Source organism: Juglans microcarpa x Juglans regia, chromosome 4S (genome assembly GCF_004785595.1).
Source record: "Juglans microcarpa x Juglans regia isolate MS1-56 chromosome 4S, Jm3101_v1.0, whole genome shotgun sequence".
Taxonomy (NCBI): Eukaryota; Viridiplantae; Streptophyta; class Magnoliopsida; order Fagales; family Juglandaceae; genus Juglans; species Juglans microcarpa x Juglans regia.
Window position 1 is genome coordinate 9,158,656 of NC_054601.1, and position 22,265 is coordinate 9,180,920.

General features: G+C 36.9%; 2 protein-coding genes across 2 annotated transcripts; both read left to right on the plus strand.

Annotated features, from left to right (window-relative positions):
- Nucleotides 1-332: 332 nt before the first annotated feature.
- Nucleotides 333-12,221, plus strand: LOC121263346 (squamosa promoter-binding-like protein 1). Its single transcript, XM_041166192.1, has 10 exons — nt 333-1,304; nt 1,601-1,782; nt 6,596-7,179; nt 7,955-8,029; nt 8,116-8,223; nt 8,312-8,429; nt 8,742-8,883; nt 9,199-9,349; nt 10,206-10,829; nt 11,475-12,221. Exons 1-10 carry the CDS (start codon nt 703-705, stop codon nt 11,910-11,912), a joined length of 3,024 nt encoding a protein of 1,007 aa, XP_041022126.1. The 5' UTR covers nt 333-702; the 3' UTR covers nt 11,913-12,221.
- Nucleotides 12,222-15,762: 3,541 nt separating this feature from the next.
- LOC121263347 (major pollen allergen Ole e 10-like) lies at nt 15,763-18,272 on the plus strand. Its single transcript, XM_041166193.1, has 4 exons — nt 15,763-16,072; nt 16,557-16,633; nt 16,802-17,108; nt 17,971-18,272. Exons 1-4 carry the CDS (start codon nt 15,988-15,990, stop codon nt 17,997-17,999), a joined length of 498 nt encoding a protein of 165 aa, XP_041022127.1. The 5' UTR covers nt 15,763-15,987; the 3' UTR covers nt 18,000-18,272.
- The last annotated feature ends 3,993 nt before the right edge of the window (nt 18,273-22,265 follow it).

The following is a 22,265-nucleotide window of genomic DNA, read 5'->3' on the forward strand; positions in this document are numbered from 1 at the left end:
TGTGCACCCTACAATACCCAATCTCACGCGACATCATCTTCACCTTATTCATCGTCAGCGGGAACGTCGTCCATCCGAATCTCTACTCCCACTTGCCTTTGGATTCGTGTGCCTTTTCGGACACCTCTCCTCCTTCCCTCCCTCGCCGCCGTCGATTTCCTTTTCTTCAGTAACGCACTACTGCTGGGCAAGTACTTTTATTTGCTTTCTGTTTTATAACTTTCTTTTTCATTTAATTATACTATGTTGTTCTGTATTATTGTGTAACAGAGATTGTAGCGTTTTTTTTTTTCTTGCTTAATGTAACAAATGCTTAATTCTTTTGTATAGGTGGAAACCTTAGTTCTTGAAGTTTGTTTCATTGATCCGGGGCTTCTTGGTAGTTGATTTTGGAGGGTTCGATGGTTAATTGAAGCTTTATTCGATAGGCCACGGTTTTGGGGTTTGCTTTTTGTGTAGTTGATTTTGAGGTCTTGGTGGTTTGAAAGCTTTGTTTGGTATGTGGGTTGCACTTAATTGGAGTCATGGTCGTGTCGGTGTACTGTTTCTGGACTTATGGGGAAGAAGTGAAGCTGATTAGCTGAGAGTTGTGGTTGACTCAACTTTGGGTCTTGAGCTCGGTTTTCTGCAATTGGATTGGATTTTCTGGGTTTGTGCTGTTTTGGGTGGTTTGGATCTTTTTGGGAATTCTGGGTTTGATTCATGGATGCCAGATTTGGTGGTGAAGATCATCATTTCTATGCTATGCGTACTGCGGCTTTGCGTGCCATGGGGAAGAGGAGTTTGGAGTGGGATTTGAATGAATGGAAATGGGATGGGCATCTTTTCACGGCCAGCCCATTGAATCTGGTGCCATCAGGTAGCATGGACCAGCAATTTTTCCCCCTTGGATCTGGGATTCCACCAACTGGGGGCTCGTCGAATAGTTCTTCGTCATGCTCTGATGAGGTGAATCTGGGAATTGAGAAAGTGAAGAGGGAATTGGAGAAGAGGAGGAGGGTTAATCTGCTGGAAGAGGGCAATTTGAACGATGAAGAAGCAGGTACCCTTGCTTTGAAGCTTGGCGGGCAAGGTTATCAGGTGCCTGAGAGGGAAGTAGGAAACTGGGAAGGAATGAGTGGAAAGAAGACTAAGTTGGTTGGGTGTACTTCAAACCGTCCCATTTGTCAAGTGGACAACTGTGGAGCTGATCTGAGCATCGCCAAGGATTATCATAGGCGGCACAAGGTATGTGAGATGCATTCCAAGGCCAGTAAGGCGCTTGTGGGGAACATCATGCAACGATTCTGTCAGCAGTGTAGTAGGTAAGAATTCAGTCGTTGACTTGAATTATTGTAGTAGTCAATATCTTTGTAATCACTTATTAGCATCACAGGGCAAATGTGCATTATTAAGGTTGCTGTGAAACTTAGTATAGAAGTATGGAATATGGTTAGGGATATTTTGTAGCTCAAAATGCTCGAGGTCTCCAGCTTCTTGCTCACATTGGCATCAGATAATTTTCCCATGGCTTGCAGTTCCTTGTTATATTATCCCTTTGCAGATTCATCTTTAAGGAACAATTCTGCTGCTTATATGATTTTGTTAAATTTATGGGCAGGTTTCATGTACTTCAGGAATTTGATGAGGGGAAGCGAAGCTGTCGTAGACGTTTGGCCGGCCACAATAAACGGAGGAGGAAAACAAATCCTGATACTGTTGTTAATGGAAGTACACTGAACGATGATCAGACTAGTGGTTATCTATTGATTAGTCTATTGAGGATACTTTCCAACATGCACTGTAAGTGATGCTACACACTTGCACTATAACTCAAATCTGATTCCTTATGAATTTTTTCATTTTGATCCTTTGATATTTGCTTGCTTTGCTGCTTGGGGTTCTATTGTTTGCTGTTACTTTTGTCTGCTTTAGCCCTTTCGAAATGATGATAGATCTTTGAACTTTTCTTTCTTCGTGTGCAGTTACTCTTGTCTACTTTAGCCCTTAGAGTAATGCTACTCATCATTCCAATTTCCATCATCCTCCCATCATCCTATAATGTGGCATTAGGTGATTGGAAATTATTTATTACATTTTACTTGTAAACCTATCACCTAATGCCACATCATGGGATGATGGGAGGATGATGGGAGTTGGGATGATGAATAGATTTTTTCTAGCCCTTGTGAGAATGAAATGCGAGCTGCTCAGATTTTACTAGAGCACTTGCTTGTCCTTGTTATAGTTATATTGTTAGATAGGGGAAATGAATTTAATCAGAAGCTAAACATAATTTTTTTTATAATTTTGATCTAATCTTCTCAATAAAGATGCATACGTTTACCTATAAAAAGAAATATAGATGCATATGGTGGCTTTTGAGATGAAATAGGTGGTTAGTTGTGGATCTAATCAATTGCAGAATTTAGTTGGTGAAACATTTTTTTTTATCGGTTAATTTAGTTGGTGAAACATATAGGAGGATTGTTTCTTAACTTAAATTGAACGATGTTAGTAAATGCAAAAATGACATCTTCCTAGTCTGATCTTTAGGATGAGCCAATCTGTTCTGAATCCTGAAGATTGAACCTGCATATGTGGCAATATTCCTGACTGCTGAATTTAATGTTTAAATGATTTCTTATTTGAGAAAATAGCTAAACAATTCCAAAACATATGTTTTACATGCCGTGGATCGCATCAATGTCTAACAGGACCTTCTTTGTCTACTGAATATCTTGCCTCTCCCCACAGCTTGCTAATTTGAAAATATAATTCATTTTATTATAATTAGCACCAATTACTAGGATTTCTTATCTCACATCAATGCCAACCAACTTACTGAGATGTGTAGCAGACTCAATCGCTGTCATTGTACCTGATCCACTATTTTTTTATTTTGATAAGAAAAAGATAAATATTATATATATGAATGAAGTAGACATAGCCCTTGTACACAGGAAGTATACAAAAGGATCCCTAAATACATTCTAAAAGTGATAAATTAAAGACAAGAAATCGTGAACATTATCCCCATTCAAAACAATAGCGGAAAGCCAACACATTAAAGTGTGGAGAAAAAAATTCTTCTACTCGACCATTGTGCATTCCTTATCTTCAAAGCATCGCGCATTCCTTTCTAACCAAATGTACCACATAATGCACAACGTAATCATCTTCCACACTGCAGCCACTTGATGACAGCCTTGCATCTTTCTCCAACAACCCAACAAATCCACCACGCTCATAGGCATAACCCAGGCGACATCAACCCTTTGAAAGGTCTCATCCCACAACACTCTTGTTACCTCACAGTGTAGTAAGAGGTGGTCCACAGATTCTCCATTCTTTTTACATATGTAACACCAATCCATCACTACACATCCTCTCTTCCTCAAATTGTCCGTGGTCAATAGCTTCCCAGGAGCGGCATTCCATACAAAAAAAGCTACTTTAGAAGGCACACGAGTCCTCCAAATATTCTTCTAGGGGAATGGAGTATGGTCTTGTGTTGTCAACATGTTATAATACGCCTTAACTGTACATATCTTGTGCTTATAAAACTCAAACTATCTCGCTGTGCCATATGAGTCCCCATGGAATATAGTAGGTTGAAAAAGTCTGAAACAATGAATAATTTCCAATCATGGAAATCCCTATTAAAAAGAATGTTCCACTGGTGCACACCAGTAGAAAATGACTGCACATCCGCCACTGAAGCCTCCCTATTAACTGCAATATGATATAGAGCCGGAAAAGCCCTTTCCAATGCATAATCTCCACACCACACGTCCTTCCAAAAACTGATTCGATTGCTCTCACCAGCTACAAAACGAATTTGATTTGCAAAATATGGCCACCCCTTCCTTCTAAATTTCCATACACCCACCGTTTACGACAACATTTTTTTACTTTATCAAAAAAATAAATTTCCATACACCCACACCATACCCCCCTCTCACTTCATTAGAGCACCAACCACCCCAAACGACACCATATCTAGCATCAATAATTTCCTTCCACAATGATCCATCCTCCAAATGATATCTCCAAAGCCATTTCCCCAATAAAGCTTTATTAGAAGTTCTCAAATTACACACTCCCAACCCACCCTTCTCAACTAAGGCACATACTTTCTTCCATCTATCCAGATGGAATTTCTTCTCCTCCCCGTAAAAATGCCCTAAAAAGTTTCTCCAACCTGTTCACCACCCCTATAGGCATAGGAAACAACGATAAAAAATATGTAAGGAGGTTAGTGAGAGTACTCTTGATGAGAGTAATGCAGCCCTCTTTTGATAAATACACCTGTTTCCAACTAGCCAACCTTTTCTCTACCTTCTCCACCACCCCATTCCATATGGCTTTATTCTTGAAAGTTGCTCCCAACGGAAGGTCTAAATATTTCATTGGAAAATAGGACACTTTACAATCCAGCAGGCTTGCTAAACTGAAGATATTAGAAACCGCACCCACAGGAACCATCTCAGACTTGCCAAGATTCACCTTAAGCCCCGACACTGCTTCAAAGTAAAGTAACAGTGCTCGTAGAGTTAGGATCTGGCTACTATTCGCTTCACAAAAGACTAAAGTATCATTTGCAAAAAGAAGGTGTGAGATGATAATAAGGCCACCAAAACCATTGCCCACCTGAAAACCAGATAAAAAACCTCCCCCAACGGCAGCCTGCACCATTCTATTTAAAGCCTCCATAACTATAACAAATAGAAGAAGATATAGAGGATCTCCCTGCCGCAAACCCCGTGAACTATAAAAAAAACCAGTAGGTGTGTCGTTAACCATAATTGAGAGCTGGGCAGTTGAAATGCAGTGACGCATCCATGAAATCCACCTAGCTCCAAAATTGCACCTCTCAAACAAGTATAAGAGAAATTCCCAACTCACATAATCATATGTCTTCTCCATGTCAAGCTTACAAAGAACACCTGAACCCCCCTCCCGTAGTCTATGGTCCAAGCACTCATTTGCAATGAGTACTGAATCAAGAATTTGTCTCCTACGAATAAAAGCATTCTGGGACTTGGAAATAATATGTTCCATCACCGGGCTAAGCCGGTTAGCAAGAACCCTCGAAATATCTTATATACGCTACTAACCAGGCTTATAGGATGAAAGTCTTCAATAGTCGAAGCCCCATGTTTCTTGGGAATGAGAGCAATGAAGGTCGCATTAAGGGATTTTTCAAACTTTTGAAAAGAGTGAAATTTACTGAAAACCTGCATAACGTCACATTTCACAATATCCCAACTAGTTTGAAAGAAACTCATAGAAAAACCATCCGGACCAGGCGCTTTATCCTTAGCCATGCTAGAAATGACCTTGTAAATTTCTTCTTCAATGAAAGGTCTCTCCAGAACACTTGCACTCTGCGAGTCTATTGTCTCAAATGGCAAGGCATCAAGCTTCGGCCTCCAAAAAGCCGATTCTGTGAGAAGGGTCTCATAATAACGTACAATATAGTTTTCCAACTCGGGAGAAGAAGATAGCACCTGAGGGCTTGATAGAAGTGACTCAATAGCGTTGTTGCGCCTATGTGAATTAGCCACCTTATGAAAGAACTTCGTGCATCTATCACCTTCTTTCAACCAAAGGGCCCTGGATTTTTGACGCCATGAAGTTTCCTCTGACAACAAAACCCTTTCCAAATCTGCCATAACCCTGCCCTTTCTCAATAACGCCTCCTCCAAGATATCTCCCAATAATTCTTTACCCTCTATCTCTTGCAGTTCCTCCAACAGTGTAGACTTCTGGTTGTCAATGTGACCAAAAACTTCCAAATTCCACTTCTTCAAGTCTTGTTTTAGTGCCTTCAACTTGCTTGCAAGAATGTAAATTGGAATACCAAAAAATTGATATGAAGACCACCAATCACCCACCATCTCTACAAACCCATTCGTTGATACCAAACCCGCCCGTTTGACCAAGTGTACTCGCCCCCCACCAAGAGGAGATTCATGAGGTCCAGATAAAAAATGAACTTAGATAATTCTTCCATGGCCACAGAATTTCGATAATGCCCTGATCGTTCGCTAGGAAAACGAGTAGTATTAAAATCACCCCCATACACCACAGCACATCCCATAAGGAGTATAGGCCCGCCAACTTCTCCCACAACCTTCTCCTATCCCTGTCCACGTTAGGACCATAGGAGCCTGCAGATGCCCATTCCCATCCATCAGCCACATTTTTTAATAGAGTTACAACCGAGAACTCTCCAATACACTCCTCAATCGACTCAACCACTCTTTTATCTCACATAAGTAACACTCCACCTGAGGCTCCCAAAGAGGCCAAATAAGTCCAACCCACGTACGAGCACCCCCATAAACTTCACACAATTTTCCTATCAATGAATCGTAACTTTGTTTCTTGAAAACACACCACATCGCCCTTCCACATCCATCATAATGATTTGATACGAAGGCGTTTATTGCGATCATTGATAGCTAATTAGCTTATTAAGTAGGGGGCCTAGCACTCTGGTTGAAGTGGCCGTCATGATAGATATGTCTCGTGGTCTTTGAAATAGAAAACAAATAACTATATATTTGGTATGATTATTGAGATGAGAGTTTTCTTTCATGAATTTCAGCCAACAGATCTGACCAAGCCACGGATCTGGATCTACTAACACATCTTCTAAGGAGCCTTGCCAGACAAAGTGGTGAACACGGGGGAAAAAACATACCTGCGATTATGCAGGATCCTCCAAGTTCGCTAAATGCTCCAAATTCGATAAATGCTGGGAATTCACATGGAAATTCCGAGTTGGTTTCTACTTTACTCTTAAACAGTACTGAAGCCCCTTCGAGGCCTCCTAAACAGCATCACTCTATACCTGTATCTGAAATTCCACAGCAAGGCCGGAGTGTAGATGATGCTAGAAGTGAAGACATACAAACCGCCTCTTCTACAAAACCATGCAGTTTGAACAGCCCTCAAGCTTACTCAGAAGTTGGAAATGGTACTGCACAGCGGATCAAGATGAACAATTTTGACTTGAATGACATATATATTGACTCAGATGATGGCATGGAAGATATTGAGAGATCGCCTGTCCCTGCTAATACGGGGACTAGCTCCCTCGACTCTCATCAGTCAAGTCCACCTCAAACTAGTGGACATTCAGATTCAGTGTCTACCCAGTCGCCTGCAAGTTCAAGTGGAGATGCTCAGGTATATTTGTACTCCAGAAAATGCATTATAATATACAAACACCCTCTCTTTGTGTTCTCTTCACTTTAAACTCCATGGATAGTACATTGAGTCTTGAGATGGAAAACCTTGGCTTTCTGTGGTTATTTGATAGTTGGGTTATGCACCATCTCTGTGTCTGAACATGCAGTGCCCATGGTGTTGTAGAACCAGTAAGGATGTGCATCATTTTAGTCTATCACGCATTTACCTTTATGGACTTGTGGGTCTGAAAACTTTCCAATTTTTCTAAGAGTGGAAAGTAAAGGAAGAAAACTTAATAAAGGGATTTTCTTTGCCATGGAACAAAGAAGTGCCAGTTTATTCTTGAAGCATACACACACCTCATGAAGTGCAGGTTTTTTTCAGTTACACATGTTGGAATGTTTTTTTTTTTTTTTTCGGTTGATATGGCTACCTTGGAAATTCATTAGAGGTTATGTAAGGTTCCTGTTGTATTTATCCGGCAGTGTCTCTTGATCCTTTCCTTACTGGTCACTTTATAGGATCAGAAGTTCTCTAAGTAGTCCAGGTCACCGACTCCCATACTTTTGTTTGCCATCCTATTGCCATTTGTACTGTTATAAGCTCTAACTTCTCTCTTCTTTCATGTTATCATATGAATAATTTGAACTTTGTCCCCTAGTTTAAAAGCTCAATATGAAGCTCGTCTTTTTTATTTATTTATTATATATATATATATATATAAGGGATAAGAGGTTGTCTTCATCAAATATTGCTTTAACCTCCATTTCAGAGCCGCACAGATCGAATTGTATTTAAACTATTTGGGAAAGAACCAAGCGATTTTCCTCTTGTACTGCGAGCACAGGTAGTCGAAACAATAAATTCTTAATGAAATTGTTTTGCATTTCCTTTCTTAAATAGCTGAATCATGTAAAAATTTTGAACTTCCAGATTCTTGACTGGTTATCACACAGTCCTACTGACATTGAGAGCTATATTAGGCCTGGTTGTATAATTCTGACTATTTATCTACGTCAGGCTGAGGCTGCATGGGAGGAAGTAAGCTATGCATTTTTGGAAGTATGCATGTGTACTTCTTAGGCGACAGTTTCTGAACTCATATGTGTCTTTAATTTGTTTTTTACAGCTCTGTCATAACTTGAGTTCCAGTTTAAAAAGGCTTTTGGATGTCTCAGATGACTCTTTCTGGAGAACAGGATGGGTTTATATCAGGGTGCTGCATCAAATAGCCTTTGTTTACAATGGTCTGTAAGTTTTAATTCAAGAATGAGACTATAATATGTGTGTGTGTGTGTGTGTGTGTGTGTGTATAGATAGAGTAATGCTAAATACAGCCATGGATTGTGCAAGTACCGCACGCGTCTTTTGAAAAAGAGTGGGGTCCACCATTAAAAACTTAATTTTTTAATGTGGGTCCCATATTTACTCATTTTTTTTCAAAAGGAGTGTGCGGCACTTGTGTACTCTATGACTGCAAATATCATTTCTCATAGACGAAATACTCACACTTCTTGTATGGAGGATTTACCATTCTTACCAAAGCATTCATGCTGCAGGTCAGGTTGTTATAGACACATCCTTACCTCTCAGAAATAATAATTATGGTAAAATAATGAGTGTCAAACCTATCGCCATATCTGCATCTGAGAGAGCTCAGTTTCTAGTTAAAGGCATTAACCTGACTCGGCCTGCCTCAAGGTAATACATTATCATTCCTGTGAGTCTCTCTTGCGTTATACTTAATCCCAATGCCCTAGAAGTGATGTTAAGCTGTGAATCATCCTTAAACTTTTTTTAGAAATGCTTTAGCCACAAAAAATATCCCACAAAAGTAAACCCACAAACTAACGTGGCTTGATGTGATACATGAGATTGTAAAGCTACGATCTAACATATCATATGAAGTTATGTCAATTTGTGGGATCTCTGTGGCTGGAGCACTTTTTTCCTTACCTGTGTTATGTAGTGGACCAGTGTGCTTCTACAGACCTGTCATGTTCTTTATTTTTCCAGGTTACTATGTGCACTTGAAGGGAATTATCTGGTCATGGAAAATACTCATGATTCAATGGACACTTGTCATAACTTTGGGGAGCATGATGAGCTCCAAAGCATCCACTTTTCTTGCTCTATTCCTGCAGTGAATGGAAGAGGATTCATTGAGGTGCTGACTCTTGTCTTCTATTTATTGTCATCCATCTTGACCCATTGTTCCTCTGGCACCCATCCCAAATAACGAGATTCTATAGGTTGACCGTAAATATTTTTTTAGAAGTATTTATGTAGTAAATCTTATAAAAAAATTATGTTGTACTTGGTAATTTTCTGTCCACAAACTAGATAGGGGGCCATTTTTGTACCATCTGACAGTGTACACTTCTGTCTTGATTGTTTCCCTATTACTGTTAATTGGGAGTAAGGTAGAGGATGGATTTGCTGTTGATTCCTACTTCTGTCAATGTTTTGGTTGGTAGCATTTGCAGAAATAGTAGAAAGAATGTAGATATAGGGAGCATGAGCTTCAATCTTCCTGTTCTAACTGTTGTTTATAGGTTAAATTTTCTGAATAGAAGATGTGGAAAGTTCAGAATAATGATGTGGCATACACATGCATGTTTATGTTTTCATATAGGAAAATGCTATCTATACTTACAATTTTACTTACATGCTGATGTGTTAGCTTTTGAAATGGTGAAGATCTTGAAATTCTTAATTTGAAATTTAAATTAAAAAGGAAAAACTGAAAAAATGGGGCGGATACTCAATACGCATAATATTGTGCGTAAAATTGTATGTACATGTATCACTACTCTTTCATATAATCACACACAATGACTAGTTTTGACAATATCTTAGCTCTTAAGCTATTTTCTTTTCTCTTTTATTTTTTTTAATAAATTATGATTCTGTAGATATTTCAAGCATATATGTACAATTTATCCATCTTGGTAGAAGGGATAAAACTCCCTTAAGAATGCATTGCTGGAAGCTGAGGTTTATGTTTTCTTGAATTCATCCAGATTGAAGATCATGGCTTTAGCAGCAGCTTTTTTCCTTTTATAGTCACAGAGGAAGATGTTTGTTCAGAGATTCGTTCACTTGAGAGTGCATTGGAGTTGACTGGAACTAATTCTGATTTTGAGGGGGCTGGAATGGAAGCCAAGAATCAAGCCTTGGATTTTATCCATGAAATGGGTTGGCTTCTTCATAGAAACCAGCTGAAGTCTAGATTTGGTCACTTGAATTCTAATGCAGACCTCTTTCCTCTTAAACGGTTCAAGTGGCTCATGGAGTTCTCGATGGACCATGATTGGTGCTCTGTAGTGAGAAAGCTACTGGACATCCTGCTTGATGGAACTGTGGGTGCAGGAGAACACCCTTCCCTGAATCTTGCATTAGGTGAGATGGGTCTCCTTCACAGAGCTGTAAGGAGAAATAGGAGGGCATTGGTGGAGCTTCTTTTAAGATATCAGGTTTCAGACGAATTGAGATCTAAAACCATGGTGTTGTTTGGTGGCGGCACTGAAAGCTTCTTGTTTAGACCTGATGTTTTAGGCCCTGGAGGTTTGACACCACTTCACATTGCAGCCGGTAAAGATGGTTCTGAGAATGTATTGGAGGCATTAACAGATGATCCCAAAATGGTAAAATTTGTTATAGATAATTTATTTCTGAAAATAATCTTTTTAAGTTCATTACCTATCACACAATCATCTTAAGATCATACAATATTTAGAACTTCTGGCATGAATTGTTATCTTCATCAGTGCTTTAATTTGTTGTTCCCAATCTGGAAACCCCCCCCCCCCCCCCCCCCCCAAAAAAAAAAAAAAAACAAAAAAAGAAAAAACCAATACCAACCCTGTTTCAGCTCTATTCTGGGTTATTTGCTAGTGTAGAATGTTTCAGCCAATTTCTGTGTTCTAGATTAGCTATCTAGTATGGCAGCTGGGCCACAGCTTTAGCACTCAATTTTTTACATTGTCAGCATAGTCAATCATATTCAACTCCATTGTTTAATGTACTAGCCTCCTTTTACTGATTCAGTGACTGGTCCAGTGAGCCCAAGTCTAATGTTTTTCCTCTTGTTGTTTTTTTGTTGGTTTGCGCTTTTTTCTTCAATCATTGGTCGTGCTCCCTGGTGTCCAATCAACAACAGGTTGATATTTCACCTTTGGTACCTTATAGTTCAAGTTTCAAATCTTTTGTATGTGTTTAGATCTGGAAAGAAGAACAATTTATGGAATATGATTTATTGAATATGATTTATGCCCGTGAATCTTATTTAGGTGGGAATTGAAGCCTGGAAGGGTGCTCATGACAGCACTGGTGCCACACCTGAAGATTATGCTCGCTTACGTGGCCATTTTTCGTACATCCATCTGCTGCAAAAGAAAATTAACAAAAGATCAGCTGGGCATTTGGTGGTTGATATTCCCAATGTTCTCTCAGACTGCAGTGCAAATCAGAAGCAACATGATGAACTGGTCGCCAGCTTTGAAATGGGGACTGAATTGAGACATATCCAACAACAATGCAAGCTTTGTGATCAGAAACTTGCTTATGGAACGGCTTGCAGGTCTCTGGTGTACAGGCCCGTTATGCTTTCAATGGTAGCTATAGCGGCGGTCTGTGTCTGTGTGGCCCTTCTGTTTAAAAGCTCACCTGAAGTTATGTACGTGTTCCGCCCCTTCAGGTGGGAATCGTTGGACTGTGGTCCGAGCTAAGGTACATTAACGTGAAGCTGATAATCATGATAAGGGTGTTAGTGTGTGCATTTATAGACAGTAGAATAGAACCCTTGCCTTGGGTTGGGTTTGAATTCAATGACATTAGTGGCATATACTTAATTTAGTGTTCAGTGTACTTGCCTCAGGCTTGTTTAGTTACTTAAAATAAGTACGTTCTATGATTCCAAGCTCTTTGACTCTCTCTGGGTTTGCCTTTGTATTAGTGAGATTCTTTCCTCGTAGGATGAATAAAGGAATATTAAGTTACTCTTAGTTCTTGATCGGCAAAAGAAGGTACTTTGAAGATGGCATATGTTCTTGTTCTTTCCGTGGATTCTGTTCTTTGTAATGGGAAGATAGCAATACATTGAATGGATGTTCAACCGGATCCGGATCCGGATATCCGACCATAACCGGATCCAGATCCGGATGCTAAAATCCGGGCGGTTATCCTCCCGGATTAATCCGGATTTAATCCGGGCGGATAACCGGATATCCGGATTGTAACCGGATTTCCGGATTTAATCCGGATCCGGGTTATAACCGGATTTAATCCGGGTTATAACCGGATAAATCTGGTTTTAATTTTTTATTTTTTTAAAAGGACTTTAAAACTTAAAAAATGTTTTTATAGCACTTAGTTTTTTTAAAAAAAAAAAATTCTGATAATAAATTAACAAACAAAATAAATAAAAATGCAAAATAAATAATATTGTTTTTACATCACAATGCAAGACATAAATTTACAGAAAATAAAAGAAATAATAATACATCACAACTAATTAAATGAAAATATAAATTTACAAAGAACAAAAAAAATAATAATACATCACAACTAAACTAAAACATAAATTTATAAAGAACAAAAGAAATAAATTTACAAAGATCAAAATTTTTTAGTCTTCACATCTTGAAACTCCAAACAACATGATCTTACTTGCTTAGCTATGGCTCTCCAAACAAAATTTATTAGGTGTTGATAGAAGAGTGTGCTCTCTGATGATAAAAGAGCCTTCAAGTACATCTGTATATACCACATCACAAGCAAATTATGCTGTAAATTGTAGATAGAAGTGTGTATAGTTGCATAATCAACAATCCCGAAACCCATCATTTACAGAAACTAACAAAGTAGAGACAGAGAGATGATCATACCGTACAGAAACTAACAGAGTAGAGAAAGAGAGATAACATAGTAGAGAAGGGCATGAGAAATATACCTTACGAGCTTAGACTTCAAAAATGTAGCCTCCGCGTCTCCCAAATGCTCAAACTGCAAAGGACTTCGAAAGGAGAAGAAACGTTGCATCGAAAAGAGTAGGAGAAGAGAAAGGAGAAGAGACGCTGCGTTGAAGACTCGAAGAGAGTAGGAGAAGAGAACGGAGAAGAGAAAGGATTCAGAGAGGCATTAGGGATTCGAAGCTAGGGATTTTGCGAGTGGGGCTGGTTTTTTTTTTTTTTCTTAAATGACTCGGTTACGGATAACTGGGTCACAGAACCGGATTCGTAATCGGATCCGGATTCTTCTCACCCGCCCGGGTGTAATCCAGGCGGATAACTGTTCGGATACATCTAGATTTCTGGGTTCCGAACCGGACCGGAAAAAAAACCGGTCCGGATGCATACCTCTAATACATTCTAGTGTTGATGTTCATTTACCTAGATTTTCAGCATTGAATTTACTGAACGTATTTGTTACTTTTTTTTTTTATATATAGTTTTAAGAAACTTTCTATTTTTATTTAGTGTATAATAATATGAGAGACAACTTAAATCTTTTTAAATGTGTCAAAAATACAAGTGATATTTCGTGGCTTTTTGAAATTATATCATATATCCCCATTATATTATCAAAAATACAAAAAATGGCTGTGCTACTCTTGCGGCCAACTTAACCTAACCATACATATCGCTCGGTTGGACCTTTGATAAGCTACCCGAATTTTACCTATTCCAAAGAAAAACGTTAAATACATAAAAAGAATTATAAAAAGAAAGTTTCTTTTGATAATAATATAGATCTACTTTTTAATAAAAATAATTTTAACAATAGAGTGACTTTATTTAGTTAATGTTGTAGGTCCCACTGTGTGTAGGCTGGCCTATAAGAGTGTTGTATCTCTGACTCTATACTCAGTAGGAAGAGTTAGTAATAAAACTAACATGATTTATTATGTATAAGTTACTATTCACTCTTATACTCTATACTAATAATTTTTTTATAGGATGTAGGCTTTTCATAGGATATAAGGGTGTTTTTCATAAGGTGTAAGATGTGAGGTGGTGAATACTGATTAATGAGAAGAATTTTTCAAAACTAAATGATCGATTCCATTGGAGTAGAATAATGATTAGGAGTGTAATTGGTACGGTTCGGTCTGGTTTTGGACATATTTTAAAACCGAACCGATATATATCGGTTTTGAGATTTAAAGAACTGATACTGCATCGGTTACATCCCTAAACCAATAATTCTGGTTTTACCGGTTTCAGTTTGGTTTTTCCAGTATATTATATAATATATATATTATAGTTTATAATAATATAGTGATAATATGTTGTAGTATAGTATAATATATATATATTATAATTGTATTATAGATTATAGTGATAATATATAGTTATTTATATAGTATTTTAAAATTTAAAATTATATTATAATATAAAATTATTTTATATATAATTATATATATTATATATAAAAATTAATCATATAAAAATTAATATATATATATATATATATATGAACCAGTCTGGTCTGGTGTTAAAAAAAAAAAATCGAAACCAGACCGATTTCGACCGATTTCGAAAAAAATAAAATCAGTACCAAATCGAACCCAGTACTGAGCCCAACCTGCTGATTTACCGGTTCATCAGTTTTTTTTTTCACCCTTAATAATGCCTATTCAAATGCTCCAACATGAAAGAGGTGTGACCCAGAAGGGCAGCCATGCCCGTTTAACCCAAAACCAGTAGGTAAAAGGGCACATTGGAATGGATTGTGTTAGTTGACAAACAGGAATGACATGTGAGACAGATGTGGGGAATAATATATAGACATACATGAAATATAAAGCTGGTTGATTTGATTTGTATAAACCAAAAACACAAACCAAAACATCTATCAAATTACTAAAAGTTATCATTTTAAGAAATAATTTGCAATGTATTTGATGGTTCATGCTACGTGACGTCTACCTTTTTCATCTTCATTTTAAGAGTCAATATATTACAATTTGGTTTGAATTGAAAGGGAAAGGAGAAATTTTGAAGCAATATGTAGGTTAAATATATATATATATATATATATATGGAAAATACGTTAGCCACAAAGTAATTACACAAAAGTAAAGCTACAAACTGGCGTGTCTTGATGTGATACATCATATTGTAAAGTAGATCTAACGGATTTCATGAAATCACGTCAGTTTATGGATTTAATATATATATATATATATATATATATATATTCCTGGAATAAATTTCTCTCCTATGATTTAATTCCTAACGATATAGGCAAAAAAAGGGCTGAATTTACTCCCCATATGACCTAATTGTTAATCATATGTAATGGATGGCTCTTAACTGTCATATCTTGACCAATAGAAGATTTGCTAACTAGACCATAATTAAGCCCCAAATAACCCAGTTGATCCAATCCTCGTGAATATGAAGATGGAAACCTTCCCAAATTTAGGGAAAAAAAAGGACACTTCGCACTCTCCACCTACTAAAAATTTATACTTTGCACCTCAAACTATCAAAACTGGCACATGACACCCAAAATTGAATACTTTCTCAGTCCTACATTCTTAAAAATAACCAATTAGTCCAGTCCACAGTCTCTAGCTCTCTGCCTTATCCAACCTGGTAATTATAAACTCATTCTGTCTTTAACTATCCTCTTTACAGCAGAGCGCTAGTACTGGTGCTGTCAGTTTCCATTTTTAACCATCTGTAGAGCATTCTCTGGGACCAGTTATATTTACCTCTCGACTGTGCATGCCCTCTTCACTAATCTCCCTCTTTCTGTCTCTCTCTCTCTGTGTAGGGTCTGCTTTTACAGTGACAGATGAAAATGAAGATCGCTAGAGGGACATTGGCAATAATCCTTTCTCTGGCCTTGGCGTTTCTTCTGTCTTTCGCTGCTTGCTCTGGTGTGTCTTGCTTTTCATTGCTTCCTAGACCTCTCTTATTCAGCATTTTGCATATTATTGAGTATTTCTAACATGGACCCAACATATCTAAGTGTATGCATGCTTCTGCATCACCTAACCAAATGGATTAAGGAGGTGCATATATATATGAAAGATCAATGATCAGCACTCCTCTGCTTCTATTTCGTTATAGTAACACTGATGACATGTGCCATTAGCAAGCTACATTTTCGAAGTAATGGCGAATTAACATGGTATTAAAGATGTTATCTTGAGTTTGAACGCTGACGCTTTAATCTTCGATTCAATTAAATATTCTATATGTTGGGTAATTAACTAATCAAGCCTATATTTTCTTATCGGTTTAAACTTTAGGGACGGTCCATGATTTAGCTACATATAGCAGATCTTGTCTGTAATCCTAATTTTGGGGCTGAATATTGTAACTTTTTTGCACCTCTAAGCTTCGTAATTCGCCATGCAGAGTCAAGGACGCATGTAAATGAGAAAAGGCTGCAAGTAGCTTTTTCAAGATCGCATCTGAAGGGGAAAAAGCTGCAGGTAATTCTTAACACTTCTAGTTCTTCCAGCCATCTGAGCAAACAGCCAACCAAAACAACAAAAATGGCCATTTCTTTTCTTAATTAGTCTCCCATGATTTCTCAAGAAAAATCATGTTTTCTTTCCCTCAAGACCTGATTTCTCTCTTTGACATCCAATTTTTTGTAGCCCGCAAAAGTAGACGACAAGGAAGCAGTACTGTCTTCTGATCGAACGGAAAAAGGGTCGACGACGAACACGTGGTGCATTGCAAAGCCGTCGACAAATAATGATAAACTTCTTCACAACGTGGAATACAGCTGCGGGGAAGATAATGTGGACTGTCAGAGCATTCAGCTTGGAGGAAGCTGCTTCCATCCAAACAATGCAGTCTCTCATGCTTCATTTGCTATGAATCTCTTCTACCAGGATTCCGGGAAGCACCCTTGGAATTGCGACTTTAATGGAACCGGTCTCATAGTTTCTGACAACCCATGTAAGTAATTATATATCCAACTTAAACCACTAGCATTGATTTCTCGCATATGCAAAATTATATTTTTTGGAGATTGATTTTATATATCAATAAAAACTTTTATATTAGATTATGTATTTTTTAGCCAAATAATAATAAAATATTAATATTTATTTATTTCCTAAAATTATTATTATTATTTTATATTTTGTCATTAGCACCGCTACAAATTCTATTATTTAGCACACACTAAAATTTTTTCCTAAAATTCTATCCATTGGTGGAGAGAGAGAGGGGGAGGAGAGAGAAAAAAGTAATAAAATAAAATTTGGAAAGTGAATAGTATATCTTCAAATTTGTAGAAAAATTGTTTATAACTATACAAATTTTTTGATATGCATAATCCAATACAGCTCAATTTAAGGTCATATTATACAAATATATAGATGCATATGCAGATGCATAATCCAATACTAATGTTCTAACAAATTCTTTCTCGGAAGAAAGAAAATGTTGTTATTTCTTTTAAATTTATAATTTTAAATGTTTTTACATGTTAATGGTTTAAGAAAAATTATATTCTCATAATTTAATTTAAATCTTATAAACCAAATCTTATCATTTAAGTGAGGTAGATAGTGTGCTCTACTGACATGAGAATAAAATAACTCACTATTTAAATAGACTTCTATTTAATAACATGCCACGTCAACGTATGGACCGATGAAGATTGAGAAAATCTAGAATTAATAGTATGAAAAAATAGTTGAACAAATAAGAGGTTATCATTATTGTTGATTAATGCAGCATTTATCATTGAGCTGGGGATTGTTTACTGGTTTTCAACTGAGTTATCTTTGATGATGTGCTTTGGCATTGGCAGCTTTTGGTAAATGTCAGTATCCGGCTTGATGAGAGAGCTCAAGATAGGAAGTTAAGGAATGAAGACACTCATGTATCGGAAGAATAAATCAGAAGGTTTTCACAGTACCTGTTGTAAGCGAAGAGAGAGATAACTCAAAATTGAATAAGAAATAGAGGGCAGCAGTGGTTTTTATTGAGATATAATTAAGATCCAAATGCTGTTAGAAATAATATGTTATTCAAAACATTCGATCAATTAAAAGTCTCAAGTGAAGATAGACATATGAAGTCTGTCTCTCACTTGAGGCACTCATAAGTGTTAAAGGGCATATTTTTTTTTTATAAAAAAATAAACATAAAATTAGTAAAAGGGAAGTATGGTTCACATGCTCTGTAGAACTGTGATTGGTATTACAAAAAAAAAAAGGCACGCTCAGGCCTCGTTTGCATTTAGACTGAACTAAAATCAACTCAATTCAATTTAAGTTTAAGCTGAGTCTAACATCCAACTCTCAAATCACCAAACTCATTTCAACTCAAAACTTCTTTATACGTGGAATTTACAATATTTTTCAACTCAATACTTTTTTACATGTGGGATCTATAACCTTTTTCAACTTCTCATAAATACATCTAAACTCATTTTAGGTGGATCCTATAAAATTTACTCTACCATCTTAACTTACTACTATTTATAAAAAATTTAACTCATCTCAATTCAACTTAATATTCAAATTGGAGCTCAGTAAAAACTTGCTGGAGTAGAATGGAAGAGAGAGTTGGACCTGCATTTAAAGGAGCATGGTGAAGTAATTCACTCAGTTGCATACCATCGATGCACGTGAGAAAATGCTTAATGAGCTGTTAGATGAATGAAGTAAATGCCAACAAAGTCTTAAAAGTTCAAGTAATTTCCTGAGTGGCCTCTCCAGAGTTCATCAAGAAATGTCAAGAAAAGAGAAGAAAAATAGTAACGAAAGATAAAAGGCCAATTTTGGTTGGGTTTAGAAAGCCTTAATTTGACTGTGATACTGAGTGAGAGAGATGAATAAGGAACAGCAGGTACCAGTGCCAATGTGTTGTAATTTTTGGGTTATTAGATCCTAATTTCGGTTGCTTAAAAGGATTACGAATGATATGCATTCGGTACACTTGAAACAGGCCTGGACCACTTCCAGGCCTGATAAACTGCATCACCGAGTAATATTAAATATAATTTTAAAGTATAAAAATCTTACACACTCTATTTGAAAAAAGAAGAAGTGAGATTTACTATTAAAAAATAAAGAATACACGAAATATAAGATCTCGTTTGATTATACAGATGAGATGAGAAGAAAGTTGAAAGTTAAATAAAATGTTGTTAGAATATTATTTTTATTTTAAGATTTGAAAAAGTTGAATTGTTTATTATATTTTCTGTGGGAATTTAAAAAAATTGTAATGATTAGATTAGATGAGATGATTTGTATAATCAAACGAAGCCTAGAACGGTAAATATTATTTTTTTAATGATAACTGACGTAATAAACTTATTCGTTAATAATATGTTTGACGTGTCAATAACTAAGCTTGTAGGAGCATTGACAATGGTCTAGGTAAAGTCATTGCCAAAATTTGACTAAAATTAGAGGTTTCGGCTAAAGACAAAGCTATTCAAGAGGAGTCTTGCTAGGTACAAGCGGTTTGGCGCACCAAACCACATACCGACGCTAACATGACTTTTTTTTTTATTGAAAAGAAAAACAAAAGAATGAAAATTTTGAGAGAAAAAAAAATGAAAATTTTGAGAGAAGAAGAATGTCATCTGTCTCGAGAAAATCATTTCCGTCTCAATTCACACATTTTTCTTAAATGGATACCGTACATGTCAGTATCGGTGTGCAGTTTGGTACGCGAACTCGCTTACAAGAAGATTTTTCTATAGATATCCACATTGAACTATCCATCCCAAAACTAAAATAATAATAAAATATTATACATTTTAATAATAATATTTTTTTAATATATGATTTTTTTCATATTTTGCAACTACACTCTACATGTTAATTAATCATTTAATTTTTACCTAAATTATTGTTTCCTAAATATTTTTTTCTCAACCTAATATAGCCTGGTCTGGAAAAATAAAAACATAATTTGAACATATAAATCTATCCAATCCATTAATGAAAGTTTAGCAAGAACTTAATATAGCCACGAGGAAAATCTGAAGTAATCTGTCTAAGATAAAAACACAAAATCTATAGCAAACACATTTAGAAGGAAATCTGTCTAAGATGAAAAATTTAGAAGAAAAGATGTCCACACACAGAGATCTAGACATCTATTATAGTACATGCAATGAGACCATACATCAACACTTTGCTGAATCAATCATGAGAAATACTAACACCGGTCCATCCAAGGTTCTTCGACTAACAGCCCGCAAATAATTAAGTGACGCCTAGACTTTCTACCATTGTTATCTTGTATATGCACTACATCATATTCTTTCTCAACCCCTTCGTACCCCCCTCGAACACCCACGCTATGCCTCCAAATCTTCTCCTCACCCTCACGAAACCCAGAACTCCACCCTACCGAGCCGCAACGGAGCTCGACCCCAAGATTTGTGATGGACGGAACTCACAAAACTCCCAAAGCTTCCTATGCCATCTTCGTCTTCCACCATTGAGTGGGCAGCTACTGTGGTAGGTGACGACAACTGTGGTACCCTATACAAAGATGAGTTTTTTCTTTCTTTCCTGTAGAAAAATTTTACCCTTATGTGTTGTGTTTTGCCTTATAGTCTCCAGCAACCATTCGATGACTATAAATCGTTGATTATTTTGGCATTTTTGTTTTCTTCTTTTCTGTCGCATGAGGTGGTGGTTTCTTTTCAATCATTCATCTGGTTGTCTTTGTTCTGATCAAGGGGGATGTTTTCCATTCTTGCGCCACTGAGGAAAGTTGAATTTGTAATCACATTTATCATACTCACTCTTAATCATTTACAAAATTTTCTCCTCAGAAAATAGATTGCTTCTTTTTCAATGGAGGTGCATTGAATCAATATTCACACTTTCTTTTGGATCTTAAATTTTGGGTCCTTTTTTCTTCTTTCTTGTACAGCAAAACAAGCCATTAAATTCACAAAATGTGGCCGATTATTTGCAAAAGTTCAACCTCAAGAAGGCGGTAGTTCAAAAGGCATTGGATACTCTGGCTGATAATGGACAAATCTCATTCAAGGAGTACGATAAGCAGAAGATTTACATCGCCCGGCAAGACCAATTTGACATCCCGAACAACGAAGAGCTTAATAGTATGGAGGAAAAAAAAATGCCAGCCTTCAGTAATAGCCCAGGAGCAAAGGAAAGCAGTCAGCTAGGTCGAGGGAGGCACATCCTGCACTCCTATTACTTGTTTTGCAAAAGTTGGTCCTCGATGTTGATAGTTTTTGTTATTCCAAACCTACCAGCTCTAGAATTAAGATTTTGATTTCTTAATATGAGTTCCCATGAACTTCAATGCGGGGAAAAACCAGATTCAACCTAGGAAAGTCTGTGAATTTATGTAATGCGACGAAAACTGTGGTGGCCGACAGCAGTGCTCTGCTTCGGCCTCGGCTTCTTCCGCTTTTGATTTCAGTTTTTATCATGTGCATGAGTGTATTGTAAGTTTGGTGTAATTTATGATGTGGCAACAGATATGTTGAAGGCTGTTATATTAAGAAAAGCAGCCCGACTGCTTAGAAGCGGGACTCATCAATCATACGAAACATATCTGAAATTGAAGATCCAACCCAGCAGTCCACAAAAATTAGAGCCAGCCCAAACAAACTGCTCATCCATTTACAAGTAGAATATCATCTATGTCAAACACAAAAACCAATCATCCATGACCCAAAAAAAAAAAAAAATTTGTCTACATCTCATCCACAAAAGCAGAACAAACCATGAGAAACCAACAATACCATATCTCATGGTTGCTACCCAGCTACATGTTTTTCCAGCCTGCATGTGGTTGGGTAGCCGCTAAAATCAGAGTTCAAATAATTAGCCCATCCAGTTACACACCTTCGTGAGGTGTGGATGAAGATGTAGATATGCCTTCGAAATCGGACTTCGATGCCTCATAAATTTCCTTTTGAATATTAAGGAAGTATTATTGTTGCATGGCATTTATGCCAGCAAGATACAATCTCATTATCTTCACCTTGAACTTTTTCTTCTTTAGTTGAAGTTCTGCACAACTAATGTGATCTACCTTCATCATAACTGCTCCTCTCTACCATGCATAGGTGTCTATCCTCTGTCATTCAAGCTAAGG

Coding starts and splice junctions, on each gene's coding strand:
- LOC121263346 (XM_041166192.1), top strand. CDS start 703: ATGGATGCCAGATTTGGTGGTGAAGATCATCATTTCTATGCTATGCGT. Junction 1,783..6,595: donor GATACTTTCCAACATGCACT/GTAAGTGATGCT, acceptor CATGAATTTCAG/CCAACAGATCTGACCAAGCC. Junction 10,830..11,474: donor TAACAGATGATCCCAAAATG/GTAAAATTTGTT, acceptor AATCTTATTTAG/GTGGGAATTGAAGCCTGGAA.
- LOC121263347 (XM_041166193.1), top strand. CDS start 15,988: ATGAAAATGAAGATCGCTAGAGGGACATTGGCAATAATCCTTTCTCTG. Junction 16,073..16,556: donor GTCTTTCGCTGCTTGCTCTG/GTGTGTCTTGCT, acceptor TTCGCCATGCAG/AGTCAAGGACGCATGTAAAT. Junction 16,634..16,801: donor TGAAGGGGAAAAAGCTGCAG/GTAATTCTTAAC, acceptor AATTTTTTGTAG/CCCGCAAAAGTAGACGACAA.